Source organism: Haliotis rufescens, unplaced genomic scaffold (genome assembly GCF_023055435.1).
Source record: "Haliotis rufescens isolate VD_foot unplaced genomic scaffold, xgHalRufe1.0.p SCAF_5, whole genome shotgun sequence".
Taxonomy (NCBI): Eukaryota; Metazoa; Mollusca; class Gastropoda; order Lepetellida; family Haliotidae; genus Haliotis; species Haliotis rufescens.
Genome location: NW_025964223.1, coordinates 58371601 through 58390180, shown reverse-complemented (window position 1 = coordinate 58390180; position 18580 = coordinate 58371601). Strand labels below are relative to the sequence as shown.

The 18580-nt window shown below is 44.4% G+C and overlaps 2 protein-coding genes across 2 annotated transcripts; both read right to left on the bottom strand.

The window, feature by feature from the left end:
- Positions 1 to 833: 833 nt before the first annotated feature.
- LOC124140303 (probable beta-D-xylosidase 2) lies at positions 834 to 15747 on the bottom strand. Its single transcript, XM_046507810.2, has 12 exons — positions 15415 to 15747; positions 14931 to 15090; positions 12050 to 12220; positions 11475 to 11566; positions 9835 to 10061; positions 7896 to 8149; positions 6623 to 6845; positions 5788 to 5877; positions 4239 to 4453; positions 3388 to 3591; positions 1393 to 1570; positions 834 to 1046 (listed from the first exon to the last, which is right to left on the bottom strand). Exons 1-12 carry the CDS (start codon positions 15714 to 15716, stop codon positions 931 to 933), a joined length of 2232 nt encoding a protein of 743 aa, XP_046363766.2. The 5' UTR covers positions 15717 to 15747; the 3' UTR covers positions 834 to 930.
- Positions 15748 to 15884: 137 nt separating this feature from the next.
- Positions 15885 to 17372, bottom strand: LOC125373334 (proline-rich receptor-like protein kinase PERK2). The gene is made up of 2 exons (XM_048384347.1): positions 17279 to 17372; positions 15885 to 16408 (listed from the first exon to the last, which is right to left on the bottom strand). Exons 1-2 carry the CDS (start codon positions 17370 to 17372, stop codon positions 15885 to 15887), a joined length of 618 nt encoding a protein of 205 aa, XP_048240304.1.
- Positions 17373 to 18580: the final 1208 nt, after the last annotated feature.

The window sequence follows — 18580 nt, the reverse complement described above, 5'->3', positions numbered from 1 at the left end:
CAGCGTTAAACAACAAACAAACAAAACACTGAATACAACTCTCAACACAATTTTCAACAGTAAAAGCACAGGTCTCACCACAGTATTCAACACAGTACTTAACACAGTACTTTACAACCGCCTTGTCTGGCAGCATCATGATCAACTAATTTCTTCTCTACTTTTTTCTTAAAAACAACACTTCGTAAAATCAGATTCTGAATTTTCATATTCCTCAAGATTTGCATCACGATTGTTTCTTCTAAATGTGTACAGAGTCTGATATTTTTCAGTTTTCAATTTCTAAAATTCTCTGTGGAACCAAACTCGTTGTTGTCGCTCGTGAGGTTCCTCGCTTGACCTGATGCCCACTCTGCAGGAGAACAGATGCCCTGATCTCCCTCTCTACCCCCCCCCCCCCCCCCCCCCCCCCACACACACACACACAAACACACACAACTCCTCCCTCCCTCATCTGCTTAGGGTCGAGCAGCATCAGGCGTAATTCATCAGAACCAGTCGGATAACGCTAGATATTATAAAGACGCTTCATGCGGCACGTTCACTCCCAATGTGGGGGCACGGGTGGCCCAGTCGTCTTAGGCGCCGCAATTTGATGTGCAGAGTTGCGTCCCTTTGGCACACCAGAAACCTATGATTGTGGGTTCGAATCTCGGTTCGTGCCGATTATGTTTCTGGGTTTGTCAGCACCACTCACTCACTCACTCACTAACAACAAATGCTACTAGGCTTATATCTGACGCTTACTTCCAGCTTCGCTCACTTTGAAAACCAACAACCTCATTATACAATTGACGTAGTTGATAAAGTTCATATACAAAATAACAAGCTACTCCATTTCTGTCATTATTTTATGCTTTTCTGGGTTACACATAACGGCATGTTTTAATACGTCATGAGATCCGATATGTTTAACATTGCCTGTTACATTCAATATACTCCTAGCGTCTTTGTTCCAGTGATGGTCAGCTCTGAGCTGAGGGTGTTTGATCCCACGGACTTCTTCTGATTGGGCTGCTGGCCACCCAAGTACACCCGCACTTTCCCTGGAAGATTCACACAACGTCATCAACTACATCGACTGGACAACGTGACCGAGGGCAGTACAGTAACTTTTGTAATGTTTGATTGTTGTTTAACGCCGCACTCAGCAATATTCCAGCTATATGACGGATGTTTGTAAATAATCGTGCGTGGATCAGACATTACAGTGATTGATATCATGAACATCGATCCATACAATTGGGATACGATAACATGCAGCAACCAAATGTTTTCTTTCACATTTTACATTTTTGAATTAGTATATTCGAGTCATCGAGTTTGGGAATTTGGGAATTTGGGAATTTGGGAATCCTGAGATTCAAACTGTGTTCTGGGCACTCTTCTTACCCGGTTGTACAGCCCAGCCGGTGGTGTCGTCTGCCCACACAGCCAAGTTCTCGTGAGATATCGTCATGTTCACGTTCACGTGACCTTGAGCTGGGACCGCCATTCTGAGGAATCCGACCAGCTGCAACCTTGGGAGGGTGAGTGTGGGATTGTCCCAGCTGATGTACAGCTGCACGACCTGCAGCAGAAACAACAGCTGCCGTGTAGAAGATGTAGACCTTTGATGCTTTATCGAAGTGTCACTTAAATACGTCACACGTAACTGCTGGTTTTGACAACACTGGACTGAACGAACATGAATCGCCTTGTAAATCTGAGGTGAGTTTAAAGATGTATCAGGGATATTCAGACTTTTTTCAGCGCATATATGAAGTAGGGAGAGATAATAATCGTTTATTATAGCGAGCTTGTCGGAGATAATTATTTCTCAGGTTCAGAGTTGCCAATGATCATGGGTTCGATTCCCAGATTCGCCCTGAATCACCTTTTGAAGCTGAACGACACACATGTAAATCCCATGAATATACTCGAAGGATAAGAGATTATGTATATATCAGGGATAATCTGATTTGAAATAGGGATAGATGGTGGTCGTTTATTAGCGTGAGCAGATCGGAGATAATCAATATTTTTAATTTTTTTTTAACATTTTATTTCACCTTTTCCCTGTTACATGAGGAGGATGGCCATCCAGGGCAATGGTCACCCTCACATTCTGAAGACAATGTATGTATACATTTGGGGAAAATTAAATACAAGTATTGGAAATGGTGCCAAGGTGATTTTTAAGAAATATAACAAAACATACACACAGTCAAGCATTCAAAATATTATTCAAACACTGATCCTGGCAAGAAACAAATATGAGAAGAGATACATATGTTATTGCTGTTCTGCTTCTTCAAACAATATGTGATAAAAGATCCATGATTTATAAAATGTAGCTACATTACCATTTGTAAAGGCTATATTCTTCTCAATTTTGTATCTCAGACTAACATCTTTTTGAAATATTGCGAAGCAAAGATTTGTTTTTTTGGATCTGCAAAAATATATAAAAGATTTAGCTATTAAAATAAGAAGATCAAAAACTTTGTCAGTAACAATATTTTCTTTAACACCAAATAAAACAAGTTCAGCACTTAATTTCATATGATGTTTATGGCTACATTTATTTATCCAATCTAAGAAGGTTTTCCAAAATACTTGTACAAGTTCACATTCCCCAAAAATGTGTACAATAGTTTCATCATAACATTTGCAAAAAAAACAAAGCGTGGTATCAGAAATATTCATTTTAAACAACAAAGAATTAGTTGCAAGTATTCTATGTATGATTCGATACTGAAACCAACGCAATTTCACCTCTTGTGTTGCTTTAGAAGGCTTAATACAAATAATATTCCAATTCAATTTTCCAAACTGAAACTCCCACTTTTCCTGGCCTCTTGTTTTCATATCAACACATACAAGAATATTATAAATATATTTAGAGCCTGTCCTTTGAGAGAAGATCTTTTTAATAGCACAGCGATGTTCTTCTACAGAGTCAGTAGGGAGTTAAGTCAAATTCAAACTGGTCAAATATCTCTTAATACCACAAACAATACCATAAAAAGCCAAGAAATTTGATTTTATCTTGTACATGTCTTTGAATTCTTCAAAAGATATGAATTCAGGAGATAATCAATATTAACTTGAAACTTAGGCTCCTCATTTCGCTGTGCAGCTTGTCTCCCTTTGGCGTGCGCGCGAAACCTATGATCCTGGGTTCGAATCTCGCATTCGCCCTGGTTGTTTCTAGGTTTGGCAACACCATACCCGTGCTTCTGGGTTTTATCAAAGTGGAAAACATCTAAGACCTTCATTAATTCGGCCTTTCCTCCTACATGCCGTAACGTAACTGGAATAATGTTTAAAGCAGCATTAAACCTCACTCACCCACTCATTACGAGGTCCTCATCCGGGAGGGATGCTGTGTTGGAGTTGACTCACCTCGTCTGCATCCTGTCCGCCTCTGTTGTTGACGCGAGCTTGCACCGACACGTCGTCGGCGGCTCGGATGGTGTTGCTACTGAGCTGGAGGTTGTCGTAGTGGAAGGTGGTGTAGGAGAGGCCGTAGCCGAAGGGGTAGAGAGGATCGACATCGGAGTAGCGGTAGGTGCGGTTTGTCATCGTGTAGTCTGTCATAGACGGGAACTGGGACAGGCAGAAACAGGCGACATTATTTCAGCGTGGTGGATCACGTCTTGAAACATATTTCGCAAAAGCCGAGTGTAGGAATAAATGTCCAACACATGAACTTCGTGTTGTTATTTTGCAGTGTATTTAATTGTTTAAAAATATTTGAAAATGGGTTACATCGTTTCTGTTGAGATTCGGTAGACGCTGTTAGCATTGTGTTTGGGCAGCGATAAGTCGTCAGGAAGCTACTATACTTAGATGCCCGTGTGGTGTGTTAACTTTCGGTCCGATATACCGCGGACGGTGATAGTATTTTCCCGAAACGTCTGTAATGTTCAATGAGGGCACTATGCGGAACTTTCCAATGGGGGACAAGAGCGTGTTTCCGTATCTCTCACGCATTTCATCACATTGGAACCAGCTTCCATGTGAGGATCGGTCATTTTCCCAGATTCCCTGCCTAGCCCATCTCGGAAGCATGACCACTGTCACCGCTATCCCCACTGTATTTGTGTATTTGATACTGACCACTGCCATGGTTCCCGAGAGGCGGGCTAGTTGCGATTATGTTATGTACACAATGACATGACACAATATTCTTCCATTAGAACAGTGGTAGGGGAGTGGACAAGACGTAGAGGTGTTTTGACTGTGAAACTTACGCCGTTAGTGTCCCGGTACCAGGTGTAGGGTAGTCGGCCGGCGGGGACGGAGAAAGGCCCGTCGTTGGTGAGGGTCTTGAACAGCGCCGTGCCCGTGGCTTGTGCCGGGTAGAACAGCGTCATGATGGCCGAGATGCGGGGGTCAGCTTCTTGCTGGACGATGTTGACCGGACCGGCGTTAAACAACAGCAGCACGACGGGAACATCGTTTTTGGCTAAACAAATGACAGCGAAGTAATAACTATATGTTGCATATATAAGTATACATACACACTTATGTGTCAGAAAAACAGAATCGAGTTGTGTATTTTATGATCTACAGGCAGTTGTTGATCTTCACTCACTCACTCACTCACTCACTCACTCACTATTTGATATATCTGCAGGCATTTGCTGATCTATATAAACGTCATTCACTCTTTGACTCACTCACTCACTCACTCGGGCTGGGGCCAGCTTTGGGTTCCAGAACGCGCAAGAATTGCATATGGACTATAGTGCACTATCACAAATTCCTCTTCTGGTCGTAAAAGGCAACTGAATGAATCGGGTGGTAAAAATCCGTGATTTGGTGATATTGTACCCCAACGGCGTCGATGGTTGCTCACAATATGAATAACTGGATTATCTGATCTAGACTCGATTATGTACAGTACGTCGTCATATAGCTGCAATTATGATAAAAGCGGCGTAAAAAAACAAACACACAAACAAACAGACAAACAAATCAGTAACGTTAATGTGTAAAACAAGGCCCTTGTTAAATTCCGATATTATGACAGTTAATACTTGCTATGAATACACTGTCATTTCACAATATTTACTGTTAGCATAATTTTCGAGTCGCGCTTGATTCCGTTTGTTCTGAAATCATTTTAAGAATCGTTTTTTTTTCACATTACTTGCGTCACTGGGGAGATCCCACGGAGTTTTCCGGAAACTTTTGTCTGATCAAGTAAAATTTCTACCCGACCCGTTCACAAGTACCCTAAAGGTACCCACCCGTAAGCACAAGGGACTGTCATCTCTTTACCCCAGTACTTGTAAAAAACACCACCATGTTTATAATAAAAGATCACAATTGTAAAATAGACAGTTACAAATACGTCAGTTACACTGGGAGACTATTAATGTACCAGCTGTTTATTAATACAGCCCAGTCTATGGGGTGTGTAGTCATGGCAACAATGGATCTGTTTCAAGGTACATCACTTGTAACCTTTTGAAATTGCCAGACCTAGCGAAGGTACAGGCTCCCTTCCTGTGTGGACGGCGCCACCTCCCGGAGGCTACACATAGCTACATGCACTTGGAGAAGGGGCCTCGTACTTCCGTATTAGATTCAGAACATGTCATCAAATGACAGCTCTCGTTTACAGAATCCCAAATGATGGTCAGTAATGGACTTCCTTTCTGACTTCTGACGTGTGCGTTACGTGTGTCATCTCCGCGCATAGGTCACGTGTGACACACGGCAGGCGTCCTTGTTATCCTGGACGTGCTGTCTGTTTCTGGCGTTCTGCCATGTCGGTCTCTGCCCGGAACTTACTGTTACTTAGGACGTCTTCAAAAAGTGTCATCTGTCCACTCGGCAAGTCCAGATTACGACGATCACGAAACTCATCCTCGATCTTTTGACCTGTCAACAAGAGTGAAATATCTGTCAGCACGCACACACACACTGGTATTCCCACAGTATAATAACACAGTTGTATGTCTCTTGCCAACTGTACTAACGCCAGTCCCATTAACAGCACCATCAACACCCAAAGAAACCCTTAGAAACCCCCCAGTGACGTCATCTGTTTCCGGGGGATTCTGACATTCGTATAATCACCTAAGAGATCCTTTACGCAAGGCTCAGCTCAGATGACAGAATGAAATATAAGCTGCTTCTCTGTACAAGCTTAAAATTAATTTGTCCCTCAACCGAAGTAGGTCGTCACCTGTTATCTGTTGAAATAGATGTTCACGTCTTCTTATGATATACATATTAACCACATCAACCTGCATCGATGTTTACACTTACCATTTTCAAATGTGTGAGTCTATCTTTCTATCTATCTATCTATCTATCTATCTATCTATCTATCTATCTATCTATCTATCTATCTATCTATCTATCTATCTTGCATATGGAACTTCATATGTACGTATCTACATAATGTGTCATTTCGAGGTGGGACTACATATTTAGACAGCGAGACCGGGTTCGAACCTACCGCACCTCACAGATGTTTTCAATCCGGCTAGGTTCATATGCTAAACGTTAAAGCATGTTGTGCTTGGTGTTACATACACAACTATCATGTGCCTATCTTTCTCAACTTAAAAAGTCCAAAACCAATCCACTCACTTGTCAACCAATCCACTCACTCACTCACCTAGACCGAGGCATACAAAGACAATCTCTGCGCCCTGCACGGCTGACTTGACCATGTGGGCTTGGTATGTATTACACGCGGAGTCCGTGCACCCCTCAGCCGACTTGACCGTAGGAGCCACGCCCTTCAGTCCATCCAGGACAGTGGAGATGTACTTGTCGTCGGTGTTGGCGGCGTAGCTGCCAAACACGCCACGTCCCTGGTAGGTGAACGGCCCGACAACCTGGGCGTCGAAGAGAGCATGTATATTCTTATTTACATTGATATATCCAAATTACATTTTTATTAAATGTCGTGGGGAATGGGTGGCCATGTCGTCTAAGGTGCCGCAATTCACTGTGCAGAGTTGCGTCCCTTGGGCACGCCAGAAACCTATGATTGTCTGTTCGATTGTCTGTTCGCCCCGATTATGTTTCTAGGTCTATCAGCACCATACCCGTGCTCGTGGGTTTCACCGAAGTGGAAAACGTCTAAGACCTGCATTGCTTCGGGTTTTCCTCCCAAATTAAACTGACACGAAGTGTTATAGACTGAGCTTTTAGACACAAATGTCGACAACGTCCTAACATTGCCCAAAGTTGAGTGATTGAGTTGGTTATAACAGTCGTTTCAACCTCCAGTGACGTCTCCTCTTGTTCTCCAGTCGGGTTAAAACTCATAAACAGAGATGTTATAATATACCTGGCTTTTAAATAATATCCCGGGGATTTTATTAATATAACCTCCGTTTAGATTATAACATATTAATGATTCTCGCTAGAAATATATTTTGCATTTGAACACAAATCAAATGACAAATGATTTCTTTATATTTTCCCGAGGATCAAACACGCAACGTTCGTATGCACGTCGCATTATAAGTGCTATAATCTTAGACGCGACGTTAAACCCCATTTCACTTCACCTGTAGCCCAGTGAGTGTACAGTAAGGGTACAACGGCGCTGATCAATCAATGATTTTAAGAATGTCTTTTTCAAGTTCTGTACGCCGGCAACAGATATTTTACGCCCGTTTCCTAAGGTTCATGGAAAGTATGTTTTGAACATAAAATGTTGCTAAATGTTGTTTTATGTTTCTTTTTTCGATATATAAGTTATGTAAAACACCCCCCTCGGGTTTTTATGATATTTACAACCCTGATCCTTGGGATAAAGCCTCAGGGCTGACGCTCCTCTGTTTTCTCCCGCGGATGCGGGTTTTAAATATCATTAAACCCCTCGGACGTGCTTTATCCTACACGACAACCCAGCAGGGAGAGGGTCGGTCACTTACAGCCGACTGTTTGTACTGGTTGGCCTTGATGGGGAGGAAGTTGTTGTGGTTCTTGAGGAGGACGAAGGACTTCATTGCTGCCTCCACGGCGAGGTCCTGGTGAGCCCGAGTCTCTACCACGGAGGAGTTCAGCCTGCTGTACTGGTTCATACTTGGGGGGTCGAACTCACCCAGCCGCATCCGGGCATAGAACAGCTCCTTGGTCCGCTGCCTCACCACGTCCTCCTTGAGTTTGCCCTGCTTCACGGCGTCCGCTGGGGAGGAGAACAGAAGAGCCTTGCACGTGCACTTATGCAGGGAGTAGCTTCAGTCCTGTCCAACGCTACGCCTACTGAACTAGGGCCATGGGTCGCTCACACACAACTGATCTTCACGTAGCGTTTAAACATACATGTACTGATCTTTTCATTTGAAACTGTGGTCATGATTACGTTTTCCAGGACGGTATGAGTGAGTGAGTATGGCTTTACGCCGCTTTTAGGAATATTCCAGCAAGATCACGACAGGGGACACCAGAAATGGGGTTTACACAGTGTACCCATGTGGGGAGTCGACAGGACGGGATGGTATGGATGTAACAACCAATGGAGTGACACAGTGTTAGTTCAGTCAACGGACTTATTTTGGGTGTCGATATCAAAGCTGACATGGCGATTCTGCCAGTACCATAGGAGTTCGTCGCCTTAAACATCAGATCGAGTAACACGTTTCGTTGTGGACTTAAACTTGAATGTAAACAGAACTACGGAACTGATAGACTCATTAACCAGAACTACAAAACAGAAGACTCAGTAAACGGAATTACGGAACAGAAGACTCAGTAAACGGAACTACGGAACAGAAGACTCAGTAAACGGAACTATGGAACAGAAGATTCAGTAAACGGAATTACGGAACAGAAGGCTCAGTAAACGGAACTACGAAACAGAAGGCTCAGTAAACAGAATTACGGAACAGAATACTCAGTAAACAGAATTACGGAACAGAATACTCAGTAAACGGAATCACGGAACAGAAGGCTCAGTAAACAGAATTACGGAACAGAAGGCTCAGTAAACAGAATTACGGAACAGAAGACTCAGTAAACGGAACTACGGAACATAAGACTCAGTAAACGGAACTATGGAAAGGAAGACTCAGTAAACAAAATTACGGAACAGAAGACTCAGTAAACGGAACTACGGAACAGAAGACTCAGTAAACGGAACTATGGAACAGAAGACTCAGTAAACAGAATTACGGAACAGAAGACTCAGTAAACAGAATTACGGAACAGAAGACTCAGTAAACAGAGGCACGGAACAGAAGGCTCAGTAAACGGAATCACGGAACAGAAGGCTCAGTAAACAGAATTACGGAACAGAAGATTCAGTAAACGGAACTACGGAACAGAAGACTCAGTAAACGGAACTATGGAACAGAAGGCTCAGTAAACGGAATTACGGAACAGAAGACTCAGTAAACGGAACTACGGAACAGAAGACTCAGTAAACGGAACTATGGAACAGAAGACTCAGTAAACAGAATTACGGAACAGAAGACTCAGTAAACAGAACTACGAAACAGAAGGCTCAGGAAACAGAACTACGAAACAGAAGGCTCAGTAAATAGAATTACGGAACAGAAGACTCAGTAAACAGAACTACGAAACAGAAGGCTCAGTAAACGGAATCACGGAACAGAAGACTCAGTAAACAGAACTACGAAACAGAAGACTCAGTAAACAGAATTACAGAACAGAAGGCTCAGTAAATAGAATTACGGAACAGAAGACTCAGTGAACGGAATTATGGAACAGAAGACGCTGTAAACGGAACTACGGAACGGAAGACTTAGTAAAGAGAACTACGAAACAGAAGGCTCAGTAAACAGAACTACGGAACAGAAGACTCAGTATACAGAACTACATAACAGAAGACTCAGTAAACAATGCACTGACCTATGGAGAAGAAGGCTGGCGTGGCGAGATTGTTGGAGAGCTCAAGGTTGCATCCTGCATCCACGGCGCCGGCCGCCATGTCCACGTTGTTGTGGAAGTAGTGGTGCTGTGTCATCATTAATTCAATTCCTCCCCGGTCACTGATGACGTAGCCTTCAAACCCCCATTGTGTCCTGAGGACATCGGTGAGCAGATGCTTGTTGGCGCAGGCCGGGACTCCGTTCAGTCTGAATACACAAGTAACACATTAGTTATACATTGGACACTTTAGATATACATTGGACTCCGTACGGATGTTTCATTGATAACATTTGAAAAAGAAGTGTAGGCGATAGCAATATTTTCAAAAGCAAATTTCGTGGATGGAAAGTCTGGAATGTATCTCTGCTTATATAGTTCTTAGAGGTAAAATATACATCGCTTTGATGCAGGATATCGTTTTCTTGGGAAAATGAAAAGCTTTTTTCAACTGCAAGTCACGGAATTTGTCATGGTTGTCATGGGGACGTTTATGGTGCATGTCGTTTTCATAAAATATTCAGGGACTGAAGTGAATTTTGACAATCGTCTAGCCAAGACTCCATGATAATGCGAAAAATATCGTTATAGGTAGATATATGAAGCTAGTGAAACACAAGCATCAGTGACCTGTCATTTCAAGGTTGCTAAGAGCACGACTGGGGAACATAGTACCGCTAGAGATCGTCCATGAACAGGGAGACCCTACATCATAACAGTAGGCCGGGTCCGTTACCATGGAAACATGATCTGATCTGCAGGGAACCTAGAAGTTGGCGTCATCAAACCTCAACGTAATCGACTCCATTGTGTCATCAGCGGCTTCCCCAAAGTTGCCGTAGCATTTGGTACGGTGACGAGTCCCGTTTCTTTTTTCAAAAGAGAGATGGGCCTATCCGGCGACTGAATGAACTTTATACTGGATGTTGCGTACAAGAAGTCGACCTATTTGGTGGGGGAAGTGTGCTTTCTCATGGCGATATAATCCTCACGTTGCAAGCACCAGACACCATGTATCACCATGACAATGTCCCCACACAGCAATTTGTAATGATTTCCTGACAGCTCAGAACATAAGCGTAATGCCGTGGCCGTCAAGGTTACCGGATCTCAATCCAGTTGAGCATCAACGCCAACAAGGACCACAGAATCTGCAGAAATACGCCAAGCTCTCCAGGAGGAATGGGCTGCCATTCCATAAGGTGTTCTCCACAAGATTCTTGAGTCCATGGGAAGGATCTGTCCTGCAGTCATTCGGTCCAGTAGCGGACACACAGAGTACAGGGCTTTGCACTGCCGTGCTTGAGATAGTATCGGTACATGCTGTGTTCAGGGTTCATGAACTGTTTCACTTCCTTATCTTACAAACACACACGTGCATGGGCAGGATGTGTCCTGCAGTCATACGAGCCACACGTATTGTTTTCGAAGCCTTGTAGAAGCCGTAGATAAATCTCAGAATGTAATGGGGGTTTGAAGTTGAATAATCATTGTAATGTAATCTGGGTCCTTTAACGCCATTAACAGGCTTAGAGTTTTGATATTTTAAAAGTGTGTTGTTCTATGTTGTAATCTTATTTATCTGAGTTCGTGTTATAACGGAGGTGGTATACAACGCCCACTTGTTGTAGCTGCACATCAGATTCATGGTGCCGGCCTTGACACACGTTCGGAAAGCAGGCAGGAAGGTTGTTCGCCAGTCTCGCTCAGGAACCTGTTGGAAGGTTGATTAATAATTCATTCATCAGAAGAGACAGTTATAAACAAAAACATATAATAATTACATTTACATTGTAAGAACATTGGTTACATACTTGCACACGTATCCAACTGGTTTGTCATTTTGTCAATATTAACTAATCATTGGACATAAAAATGTATCGACCGCCTCTGTGGTGTATTTGATAGAGCGTCTGCCTGGAGAGAGGAAAGTCAGTGGCTCGACGTTAAAAGATGGCACTCTGCCTTGCCTTCGGCATTAAAGGGATAACACAAGAACGGTCCACCTCAGAGTCGGTATACTGTGTCTGAGTAGGGTATCCATTTAAACTGTGGCATGGTATCTCAGTGGGCGACACACCTTCATATCACATGAACATACATCAATATTTAGCCTGTGTGGGGCAACAACTGATGAAACAGAAGACACAGATACTACACAATCCGGTTGTCTCGTACTGTGAACATATGAGGTTACCTTGGCGTCGAAGGAAAATCTGTTGACGGGGATGTTCTCGGGGCCGCCGTGGGCGTCGAAGTGTTTGCAGCCGGCGTTAGCCCTGAGGTAACGGGGGTCATTGCCCTGCAGTCCCTTCACATAACTGGCCGCGAACTGACCACTGAGGTAAGGATCCTCTCCATAGGTCTCCTGGCGTGACAAGGTAATATCGCAATGTTAGTACACGTCACATCCGGTAACACCAACAACCACCTCAGCACACAAGAGAAACCGTGGAAGACTCAGAACTTCAGTGTTATTTTAATGCGTTGCGGTAAATATGCTCGTACACATATCAGTGAGTGAGTATGGTTTTACGCCGCTTTTAGCAATATTCCAGCAATATCACGGCGGGGACACCAGAAATGGGCTTCACACATTGTCGGGAATCGAACCTGGGTCTTCGGCGTGACGGGCCAACGCTTTAACCACTAGGCTACCCGACCGCCCCCGTACACATATCAAGCAAGCGAGATACCATAAAGCGATGACTACCGCAAGTCTTTGTTGATTGCTGTGATCCCTTCGTGAATGACGCACGTACCAGTTTGTTGTGTTTTAACGCCACACTCAATATTCCAGCTACATGACGGATGTTCAGAAATAATCGAGCCTGGGCCAGAAAATCTAGTGATTGACATCCTGAACATCGACATACGCAATTGGGCTACGATGACATACATCAATCAAGTCAGCGAGCCTGGCCACCTGATCCCGTTAGTGGCATCTTAAGTCAAGCATGGGTTGCTGAAGATCAATTGTTAGTAACCCGGACCTTCACGTAGCTTGACTATGTTGCAGTGGAATTATCTAGGCCTCTTCTGGGGACGCACGTACCAACAATCAGTAGTAGCGGCCTCATGTATTCATACATGATTTCTAACGTTACTTCGTTGAGGGGGCGGTCGGGTAGCCTAGTGGTTAAAGCGTTCGCTCGTCACGCCGAAGACCCGGGTTCGATTCCCGACATGGGTACATTGTGTGAAGCCCTTTTCTGGTGTCCCCCGCCGTGATATTGCTTGAATATTGCTAAAATCGGCGTAAAACCATACTCACTCACTACTTCGTTGAGTGTAATTACGTCTGGAACATTGACTTTAGGTTATAAAGAAAATGAGTGTGATTCCGTTTCGTAAGTATTATACGCAAGGAAAAAAATGGGATTATGCGAGCCTGCTTCATTTACGATAAAAGCAGTGCCGACAACTGTGCAGGGCCGACAACTGTGCAGGACCGACAACTGTGCAGGGCCGATAACCGTGCAGGACCGACAACTGTGCAGGACCGACAACTGTGCAGGGCCGATAACCGTGCAGGACCGACAACTGTGCAGGACCGACAACTGTGCAGGGCCGACAACTGTGCAGGGCCGACAACTGTGCAGGGCCGACAACTGTGCAGGGCCGACAACTGTGCAGGACCGACAACTGTGCAGGTCCGATAACCGTGCAGGCCCGACAACCGTGACCTTAACGCCTCACTACTCGTATCGGTCTGGCGGTAGGCGCCGCTCGGCGCAGGTCTGTGTCGCGTTAGTTCATTGTTAGAGAATTTGTTGTCTGTAAATTCCGTTCTCTAGCAGTTAAATCTCATACTCTTATCTTGTGTTTGATATATGTTATCTCCTACATGTATGCAAGCTTATTCACGTATTGAAAGAGTTTTAGTGACTTTGTTTTCTTCAGGCGGTAGCGGGATTATCTGGAACTTTTTCTCATGTATTTATAGTCATTTTTGTCACTCTACTAATTGTAATTCCAGCTTCTAGCTTCTTTCTATTGAATTATCCAGGGACAGGGGAACTTTCTACAGAATATTTCAGGAACAGAGGCAATTTCTACAGAATATTCAAGGAACATAGGCACTTTCTATAGAATATTTCAGGGACAGAGGCACTTTCTAAAGAATATTTCAGGGACAGAGGCACTTTCTTATAGAATATTTCAGTAACAGAGGCACTTTCTACAGAATATTCCAGGAACAGAGGCACTTTCTATAGAATATTTCAGGGACAGAGGCACTTTCTATAGAATATTCCAGGAACAGAGGCACTTTCAATAGATTATTTCAGGGACAGAGGCACTTTCTATAGAATATTTCAGGGACAGAGGCACTTTCAATAGATTATTTCAGGGACAGAGGCACTTTCTATAGAATATTTCAGGGACAGAGGCACTTTCTATAGAATATTTCAGGGACAGAGGCACTGTCTATCTAGTTGAAATACTGGAGAAAGTTATTGCCAAGAGGTTATTCTACAAAACAATTGAATGACATCATTAGAGGTTTATTTCACATATGAGATATCAACATTATGTTACATCCTCTTTAATAAGGGCGTTAATAAACAATACAAGCTTTAAAAATATTTACCCGTGTTTATATAATGATGACTACCTGAATACAATCCGACCTCGGCAAAGTCGGGCAAGTCTATTTCATGAACAGGGTGTTAAGTTTGGTATTTTGTCCAGATATTCTCACAGTTTTCATGTCGATTATCTGGACATGTCGATTATCTGTATATCCTAATACCGATTGCCATATCTCTCTCCACTTTTGGGTGCGATTGTTCGGCCATTGCGTTTATACCACGTTATCCAGCTACATCTAAGAGGAACAACTCACTACTCTCTCAAAAACAACGTCGTCCAATTTACGACGTTATTAAGTTGCGAGCGCATGTTAGAATCTCAAGAAATGACATGAAACAACAAGGTTTTATCGTGAAATGAACAACGCCTCGTTCTTCATTGTTCTTTGCGATTTATCGCGAAGCTATCTTATATAAGGGAACACACAGAGACGGGAACATCCTTGGACGGGCCCTGAAAACGATCAGTTCAACGGAGCGACTTACCTGATTCCTGCCCCACCTGGGGTCCCGCATGATGTTGATGACGGGGCTGAAGCAGCTGAGGCCCTTGTGGTCACCGTACACGTTGTTCTTGACGTAGTCGTTGTATTTGCCACGGACCTCGACCCCTGTAGCCTCGGCCATTCGGAACAGCAGGTCAGTGCTGGGTCAAGGACATGATTGAGTCGGAATGAACGCCCCTATGAAAACATTTACTTACATCGTTGTTGTCAGATTGGCAGCGGTGGGTAGCCTAGTTGTTTAAGCGTTCACTCGTCACGTCGAAGGCAAAGTTCGAATCCTCACATGGGTTTATTGTTTGAAACCCTACTCACTCACCAACTTCGGAGGATAACCGAAAGTGATAATGGTCATTGACATTTACCATTTCTTTGGCAGTGAGTGAGTGAGTTGGGTTCAACGCCGCTTTTGAACAGTATTCCATTTTTTTACAGCGTGTCAGCTTGAACCACACACTTAACCTTACCTCCATGCAGCCGCAAGGCCTATTGACTGGGGGAAGGATGTTGCAGACCCACTCCTCGAGTCGCCCCTCAGACACTCTGTGTTCCAGGAATAAGGACCTATCCCCAGCCTGGGTATACCGGGGGCAGGGCCGCCCCGGGGCCCCCCTCCTCCCCGCCCCATCTGGGTCTGTATTTCATCCACGGTAAGACGCCCCACGAGGTCCTGTACCCGTTCCTGCCACGTGAGCGAGGTGTTCCGGAAGGGGAAGTCAGCCCCGACCAGGGCCACAAGGGGCGGCAGCAGCAGCAGGAGAAGTATCATTATAGAGAGATAGAGAGACCTCTGTCCCCTCACCACCTCACGAGTGTCCTTCAGAGTGGCGGTTATAGATCCTACTTCACTGATAAGGAACGTCACTTCTTATCTCTTTCATTTACACTCCGCTATAAGGTACAGGTCATGGATGGTTGTAATCGAGACCGAAGACATTCAGAATGTGACAAAATTGTGGACTGGAGTTGTAGGTGGAGTTGGAGTTGTAGGTGGAGTTGGAGTTTGAGGTGGTGGTGGAGGTGGAGATGTAGGTGGCGTTAAAGTTTGAGGTGGAGTTGGGGTTGGAGTTGGAGGTGGAGGTGTAGGTGGAGTTGGGGTTGGAATTGGAGGCGGGGTGGAGGTGGGGGTGAGGGTGGAGGTGGAGTTGGAGTTGGAGGCGGGGGTGAGGGTGGAGTTGGAGTTGGAGGTGGGAGTGAGGGTGGAGGTGGAGTTGGAGTTGGAGGCGGGGGTGAGGGTGGAGGTGGAGTTGGAGTTGGACTTGGAGGCGGGGGTGAGGGTGGAGGTGGAGTTGGAGTTGGAGGCGGGGGTGAGGGTGGAGGTGGAGTTGGAGTTGGACTTGGAGGCGGGGGTGAGGGTGGAGGTGGAGTTGGAGTTGGAGGCGGGGGTGAGGGTGGAGGTGGAGTTGGAGTTGGAGGTGGGGGTGAGGGTAGAGGTGGAGTTGGAGTTGTACGACCAACATCCTCAATTAAGTCACCAGGACCGCCTGGTACATTTAGTCGACCAACATCCTCAATTAAGTCACCAGGACCGCCTGGTACATTTAGTCTACCAGCATAGTTCGCCAACTCACCGTGACTGCCTGGTACATTTAGTTGACCAGCATAGTTAACTAAGTCACCGTGACTGCCTGGTACATTTAGTCGACCTGCATAGTTAACAAAGTCACCGTGACCGCCTGACACATTTAGTCGACCAGCATACTCAACCTAGTCACCGTGACCGCCTGGTACATTTAGTCGACCTGCATAGTTAACCAAGTCACCGTGACCACCTGGTACATTAAGTCGACCAGCATAGTTAACAAAGTCACCGTGACTGCCTGGTTCATTTAGTCGACCAGCATAGTTAACAAAGTCACCGTGACCAACTGGTACATTTAGTCGACCAACATACTCAACCTAGTCACCATGACCGCCTGACACCATTAGTCGACCAGCATAGTTAAATAAGTCACTGTGACCACCTGGTACATTTAGTCGGCCAGCATAGTTAACTAAGTCACCGTGACCGCCTGACACATTTAGTCGACCCGCATAGTTAACCAACTCACCATGACCGCCTGACACATTAAGTCTACCAGCATAGTTAACCAACTCACCATGACCGCCTGACACATTTAGTCTACCAGCATAGTTAACCAACTCACCGTGACTGCCTGGTACATTTAGTCGACCTGCATAGTTAACTAAGTCACCGTGACCGCCTGGTACATTTAGTCGACCAGCATAATTAACAAAGTCACCGTGACGGCCTGGTACATTTAGTCGACCAGTATAGTTAACTAAGTCACTAAGTCAAACTTTATTGATGACAACATGTTTTTTACAGACCTTTTTGTGATCGATATTCATTGCCATCTCCGCCAGCCACCGTAAAGATTTGGCAGGAGAGGATCTGAGGATCAGAAAACACTCCTCCCGACATCAGTGAAGTCACAGCACAGGCGCTTGATCATAACAACTTATGAAACTTGATGAAATTCATTTCAGAACACACACAATAAAGCAAATCATATGCAAACCACTGTTTCTGGGCCACAAATGTCACACTTCTTTCACACGCTGGCGTCTAAACCGTGAGATCTGGAAATTGACAGGTCAAATCAGGTCCCTCATGTCAAAATGGCCGGTTCATCTGCAGCCTAAAAAAGGGCTGTTCAGTCATGCTCCATTGGCAAACACATTGTACCATCAGGCTCATTCCCAGTAAACCTACAGGTTAATGTTGAACCACATCAAAGATCAGGGTTGTCATCTTTCTCCATGTAACTTGTCTGAGGTACGGTAAATGGAAACAACACTGGCAGCCATTGACAGTTTTGAGGTGTGAGTAATTGTGATGTAGGTCAAGTTCTGCCTTATCCAAGTTCGGAGTGGAGAGGCATTTATTTCAAATGTGTATTATTTGCTGGGGGTAATTGCTAACTCACTAATGAGACAAACATATGTGAAATAAACAGTAGAATGTTGATTCAAAAAGTATGTTGGAGAAATGTATTAGTTTAGCATTTTTAAAAACTATTTCTACAACCTGCCATTCCTACAGTGGGAAAGTGCATATTCAATTTCCAAGAAAAGACTAGTCGCGCTGATTTTGAAGAAATGACTTAGTGAGTCCAAACAGTGCACAACAGGTCGCGGTGACTTGAAGGATGTTATATTGTAACTACCTAGTTAGTCAGTTCCTCATCGGAAGATTTCTCTTAAGTATGTTCCCGGAAGTGGACATGTTATTTGTGATATATTCTCGGAAAGCGAAAATCGGTTGTCCAAGAAGTATGCCTGAAGCACCTCTAGCCGGACATCTAGCGGGCGGTAGACTGTTAATTTAAGGGCATAGCTTCTGAAGTGTAAACAACCATCTAAACAAGATCGTTCACGTAAGTTAACAAAAGTTATCTAAAACGAGTATGTGAGGATATGTTAACAGACTATAATTATGCGATAAGTGAGTTAAATAAATTAGTCTGTCACCGGCCTGGCATACGTGCTTTACAGGAGATGAAGGTCCTAGTTATCTCCCTGTGGTTGTATAGCACAAGCCTTCAAGTCCCCTCAAAAAGAAGCAATAACTGACTGGAGTATAAATATACTGCGCGCGGACGTCAGAGAGACGTTCTCTCATTGACCGGC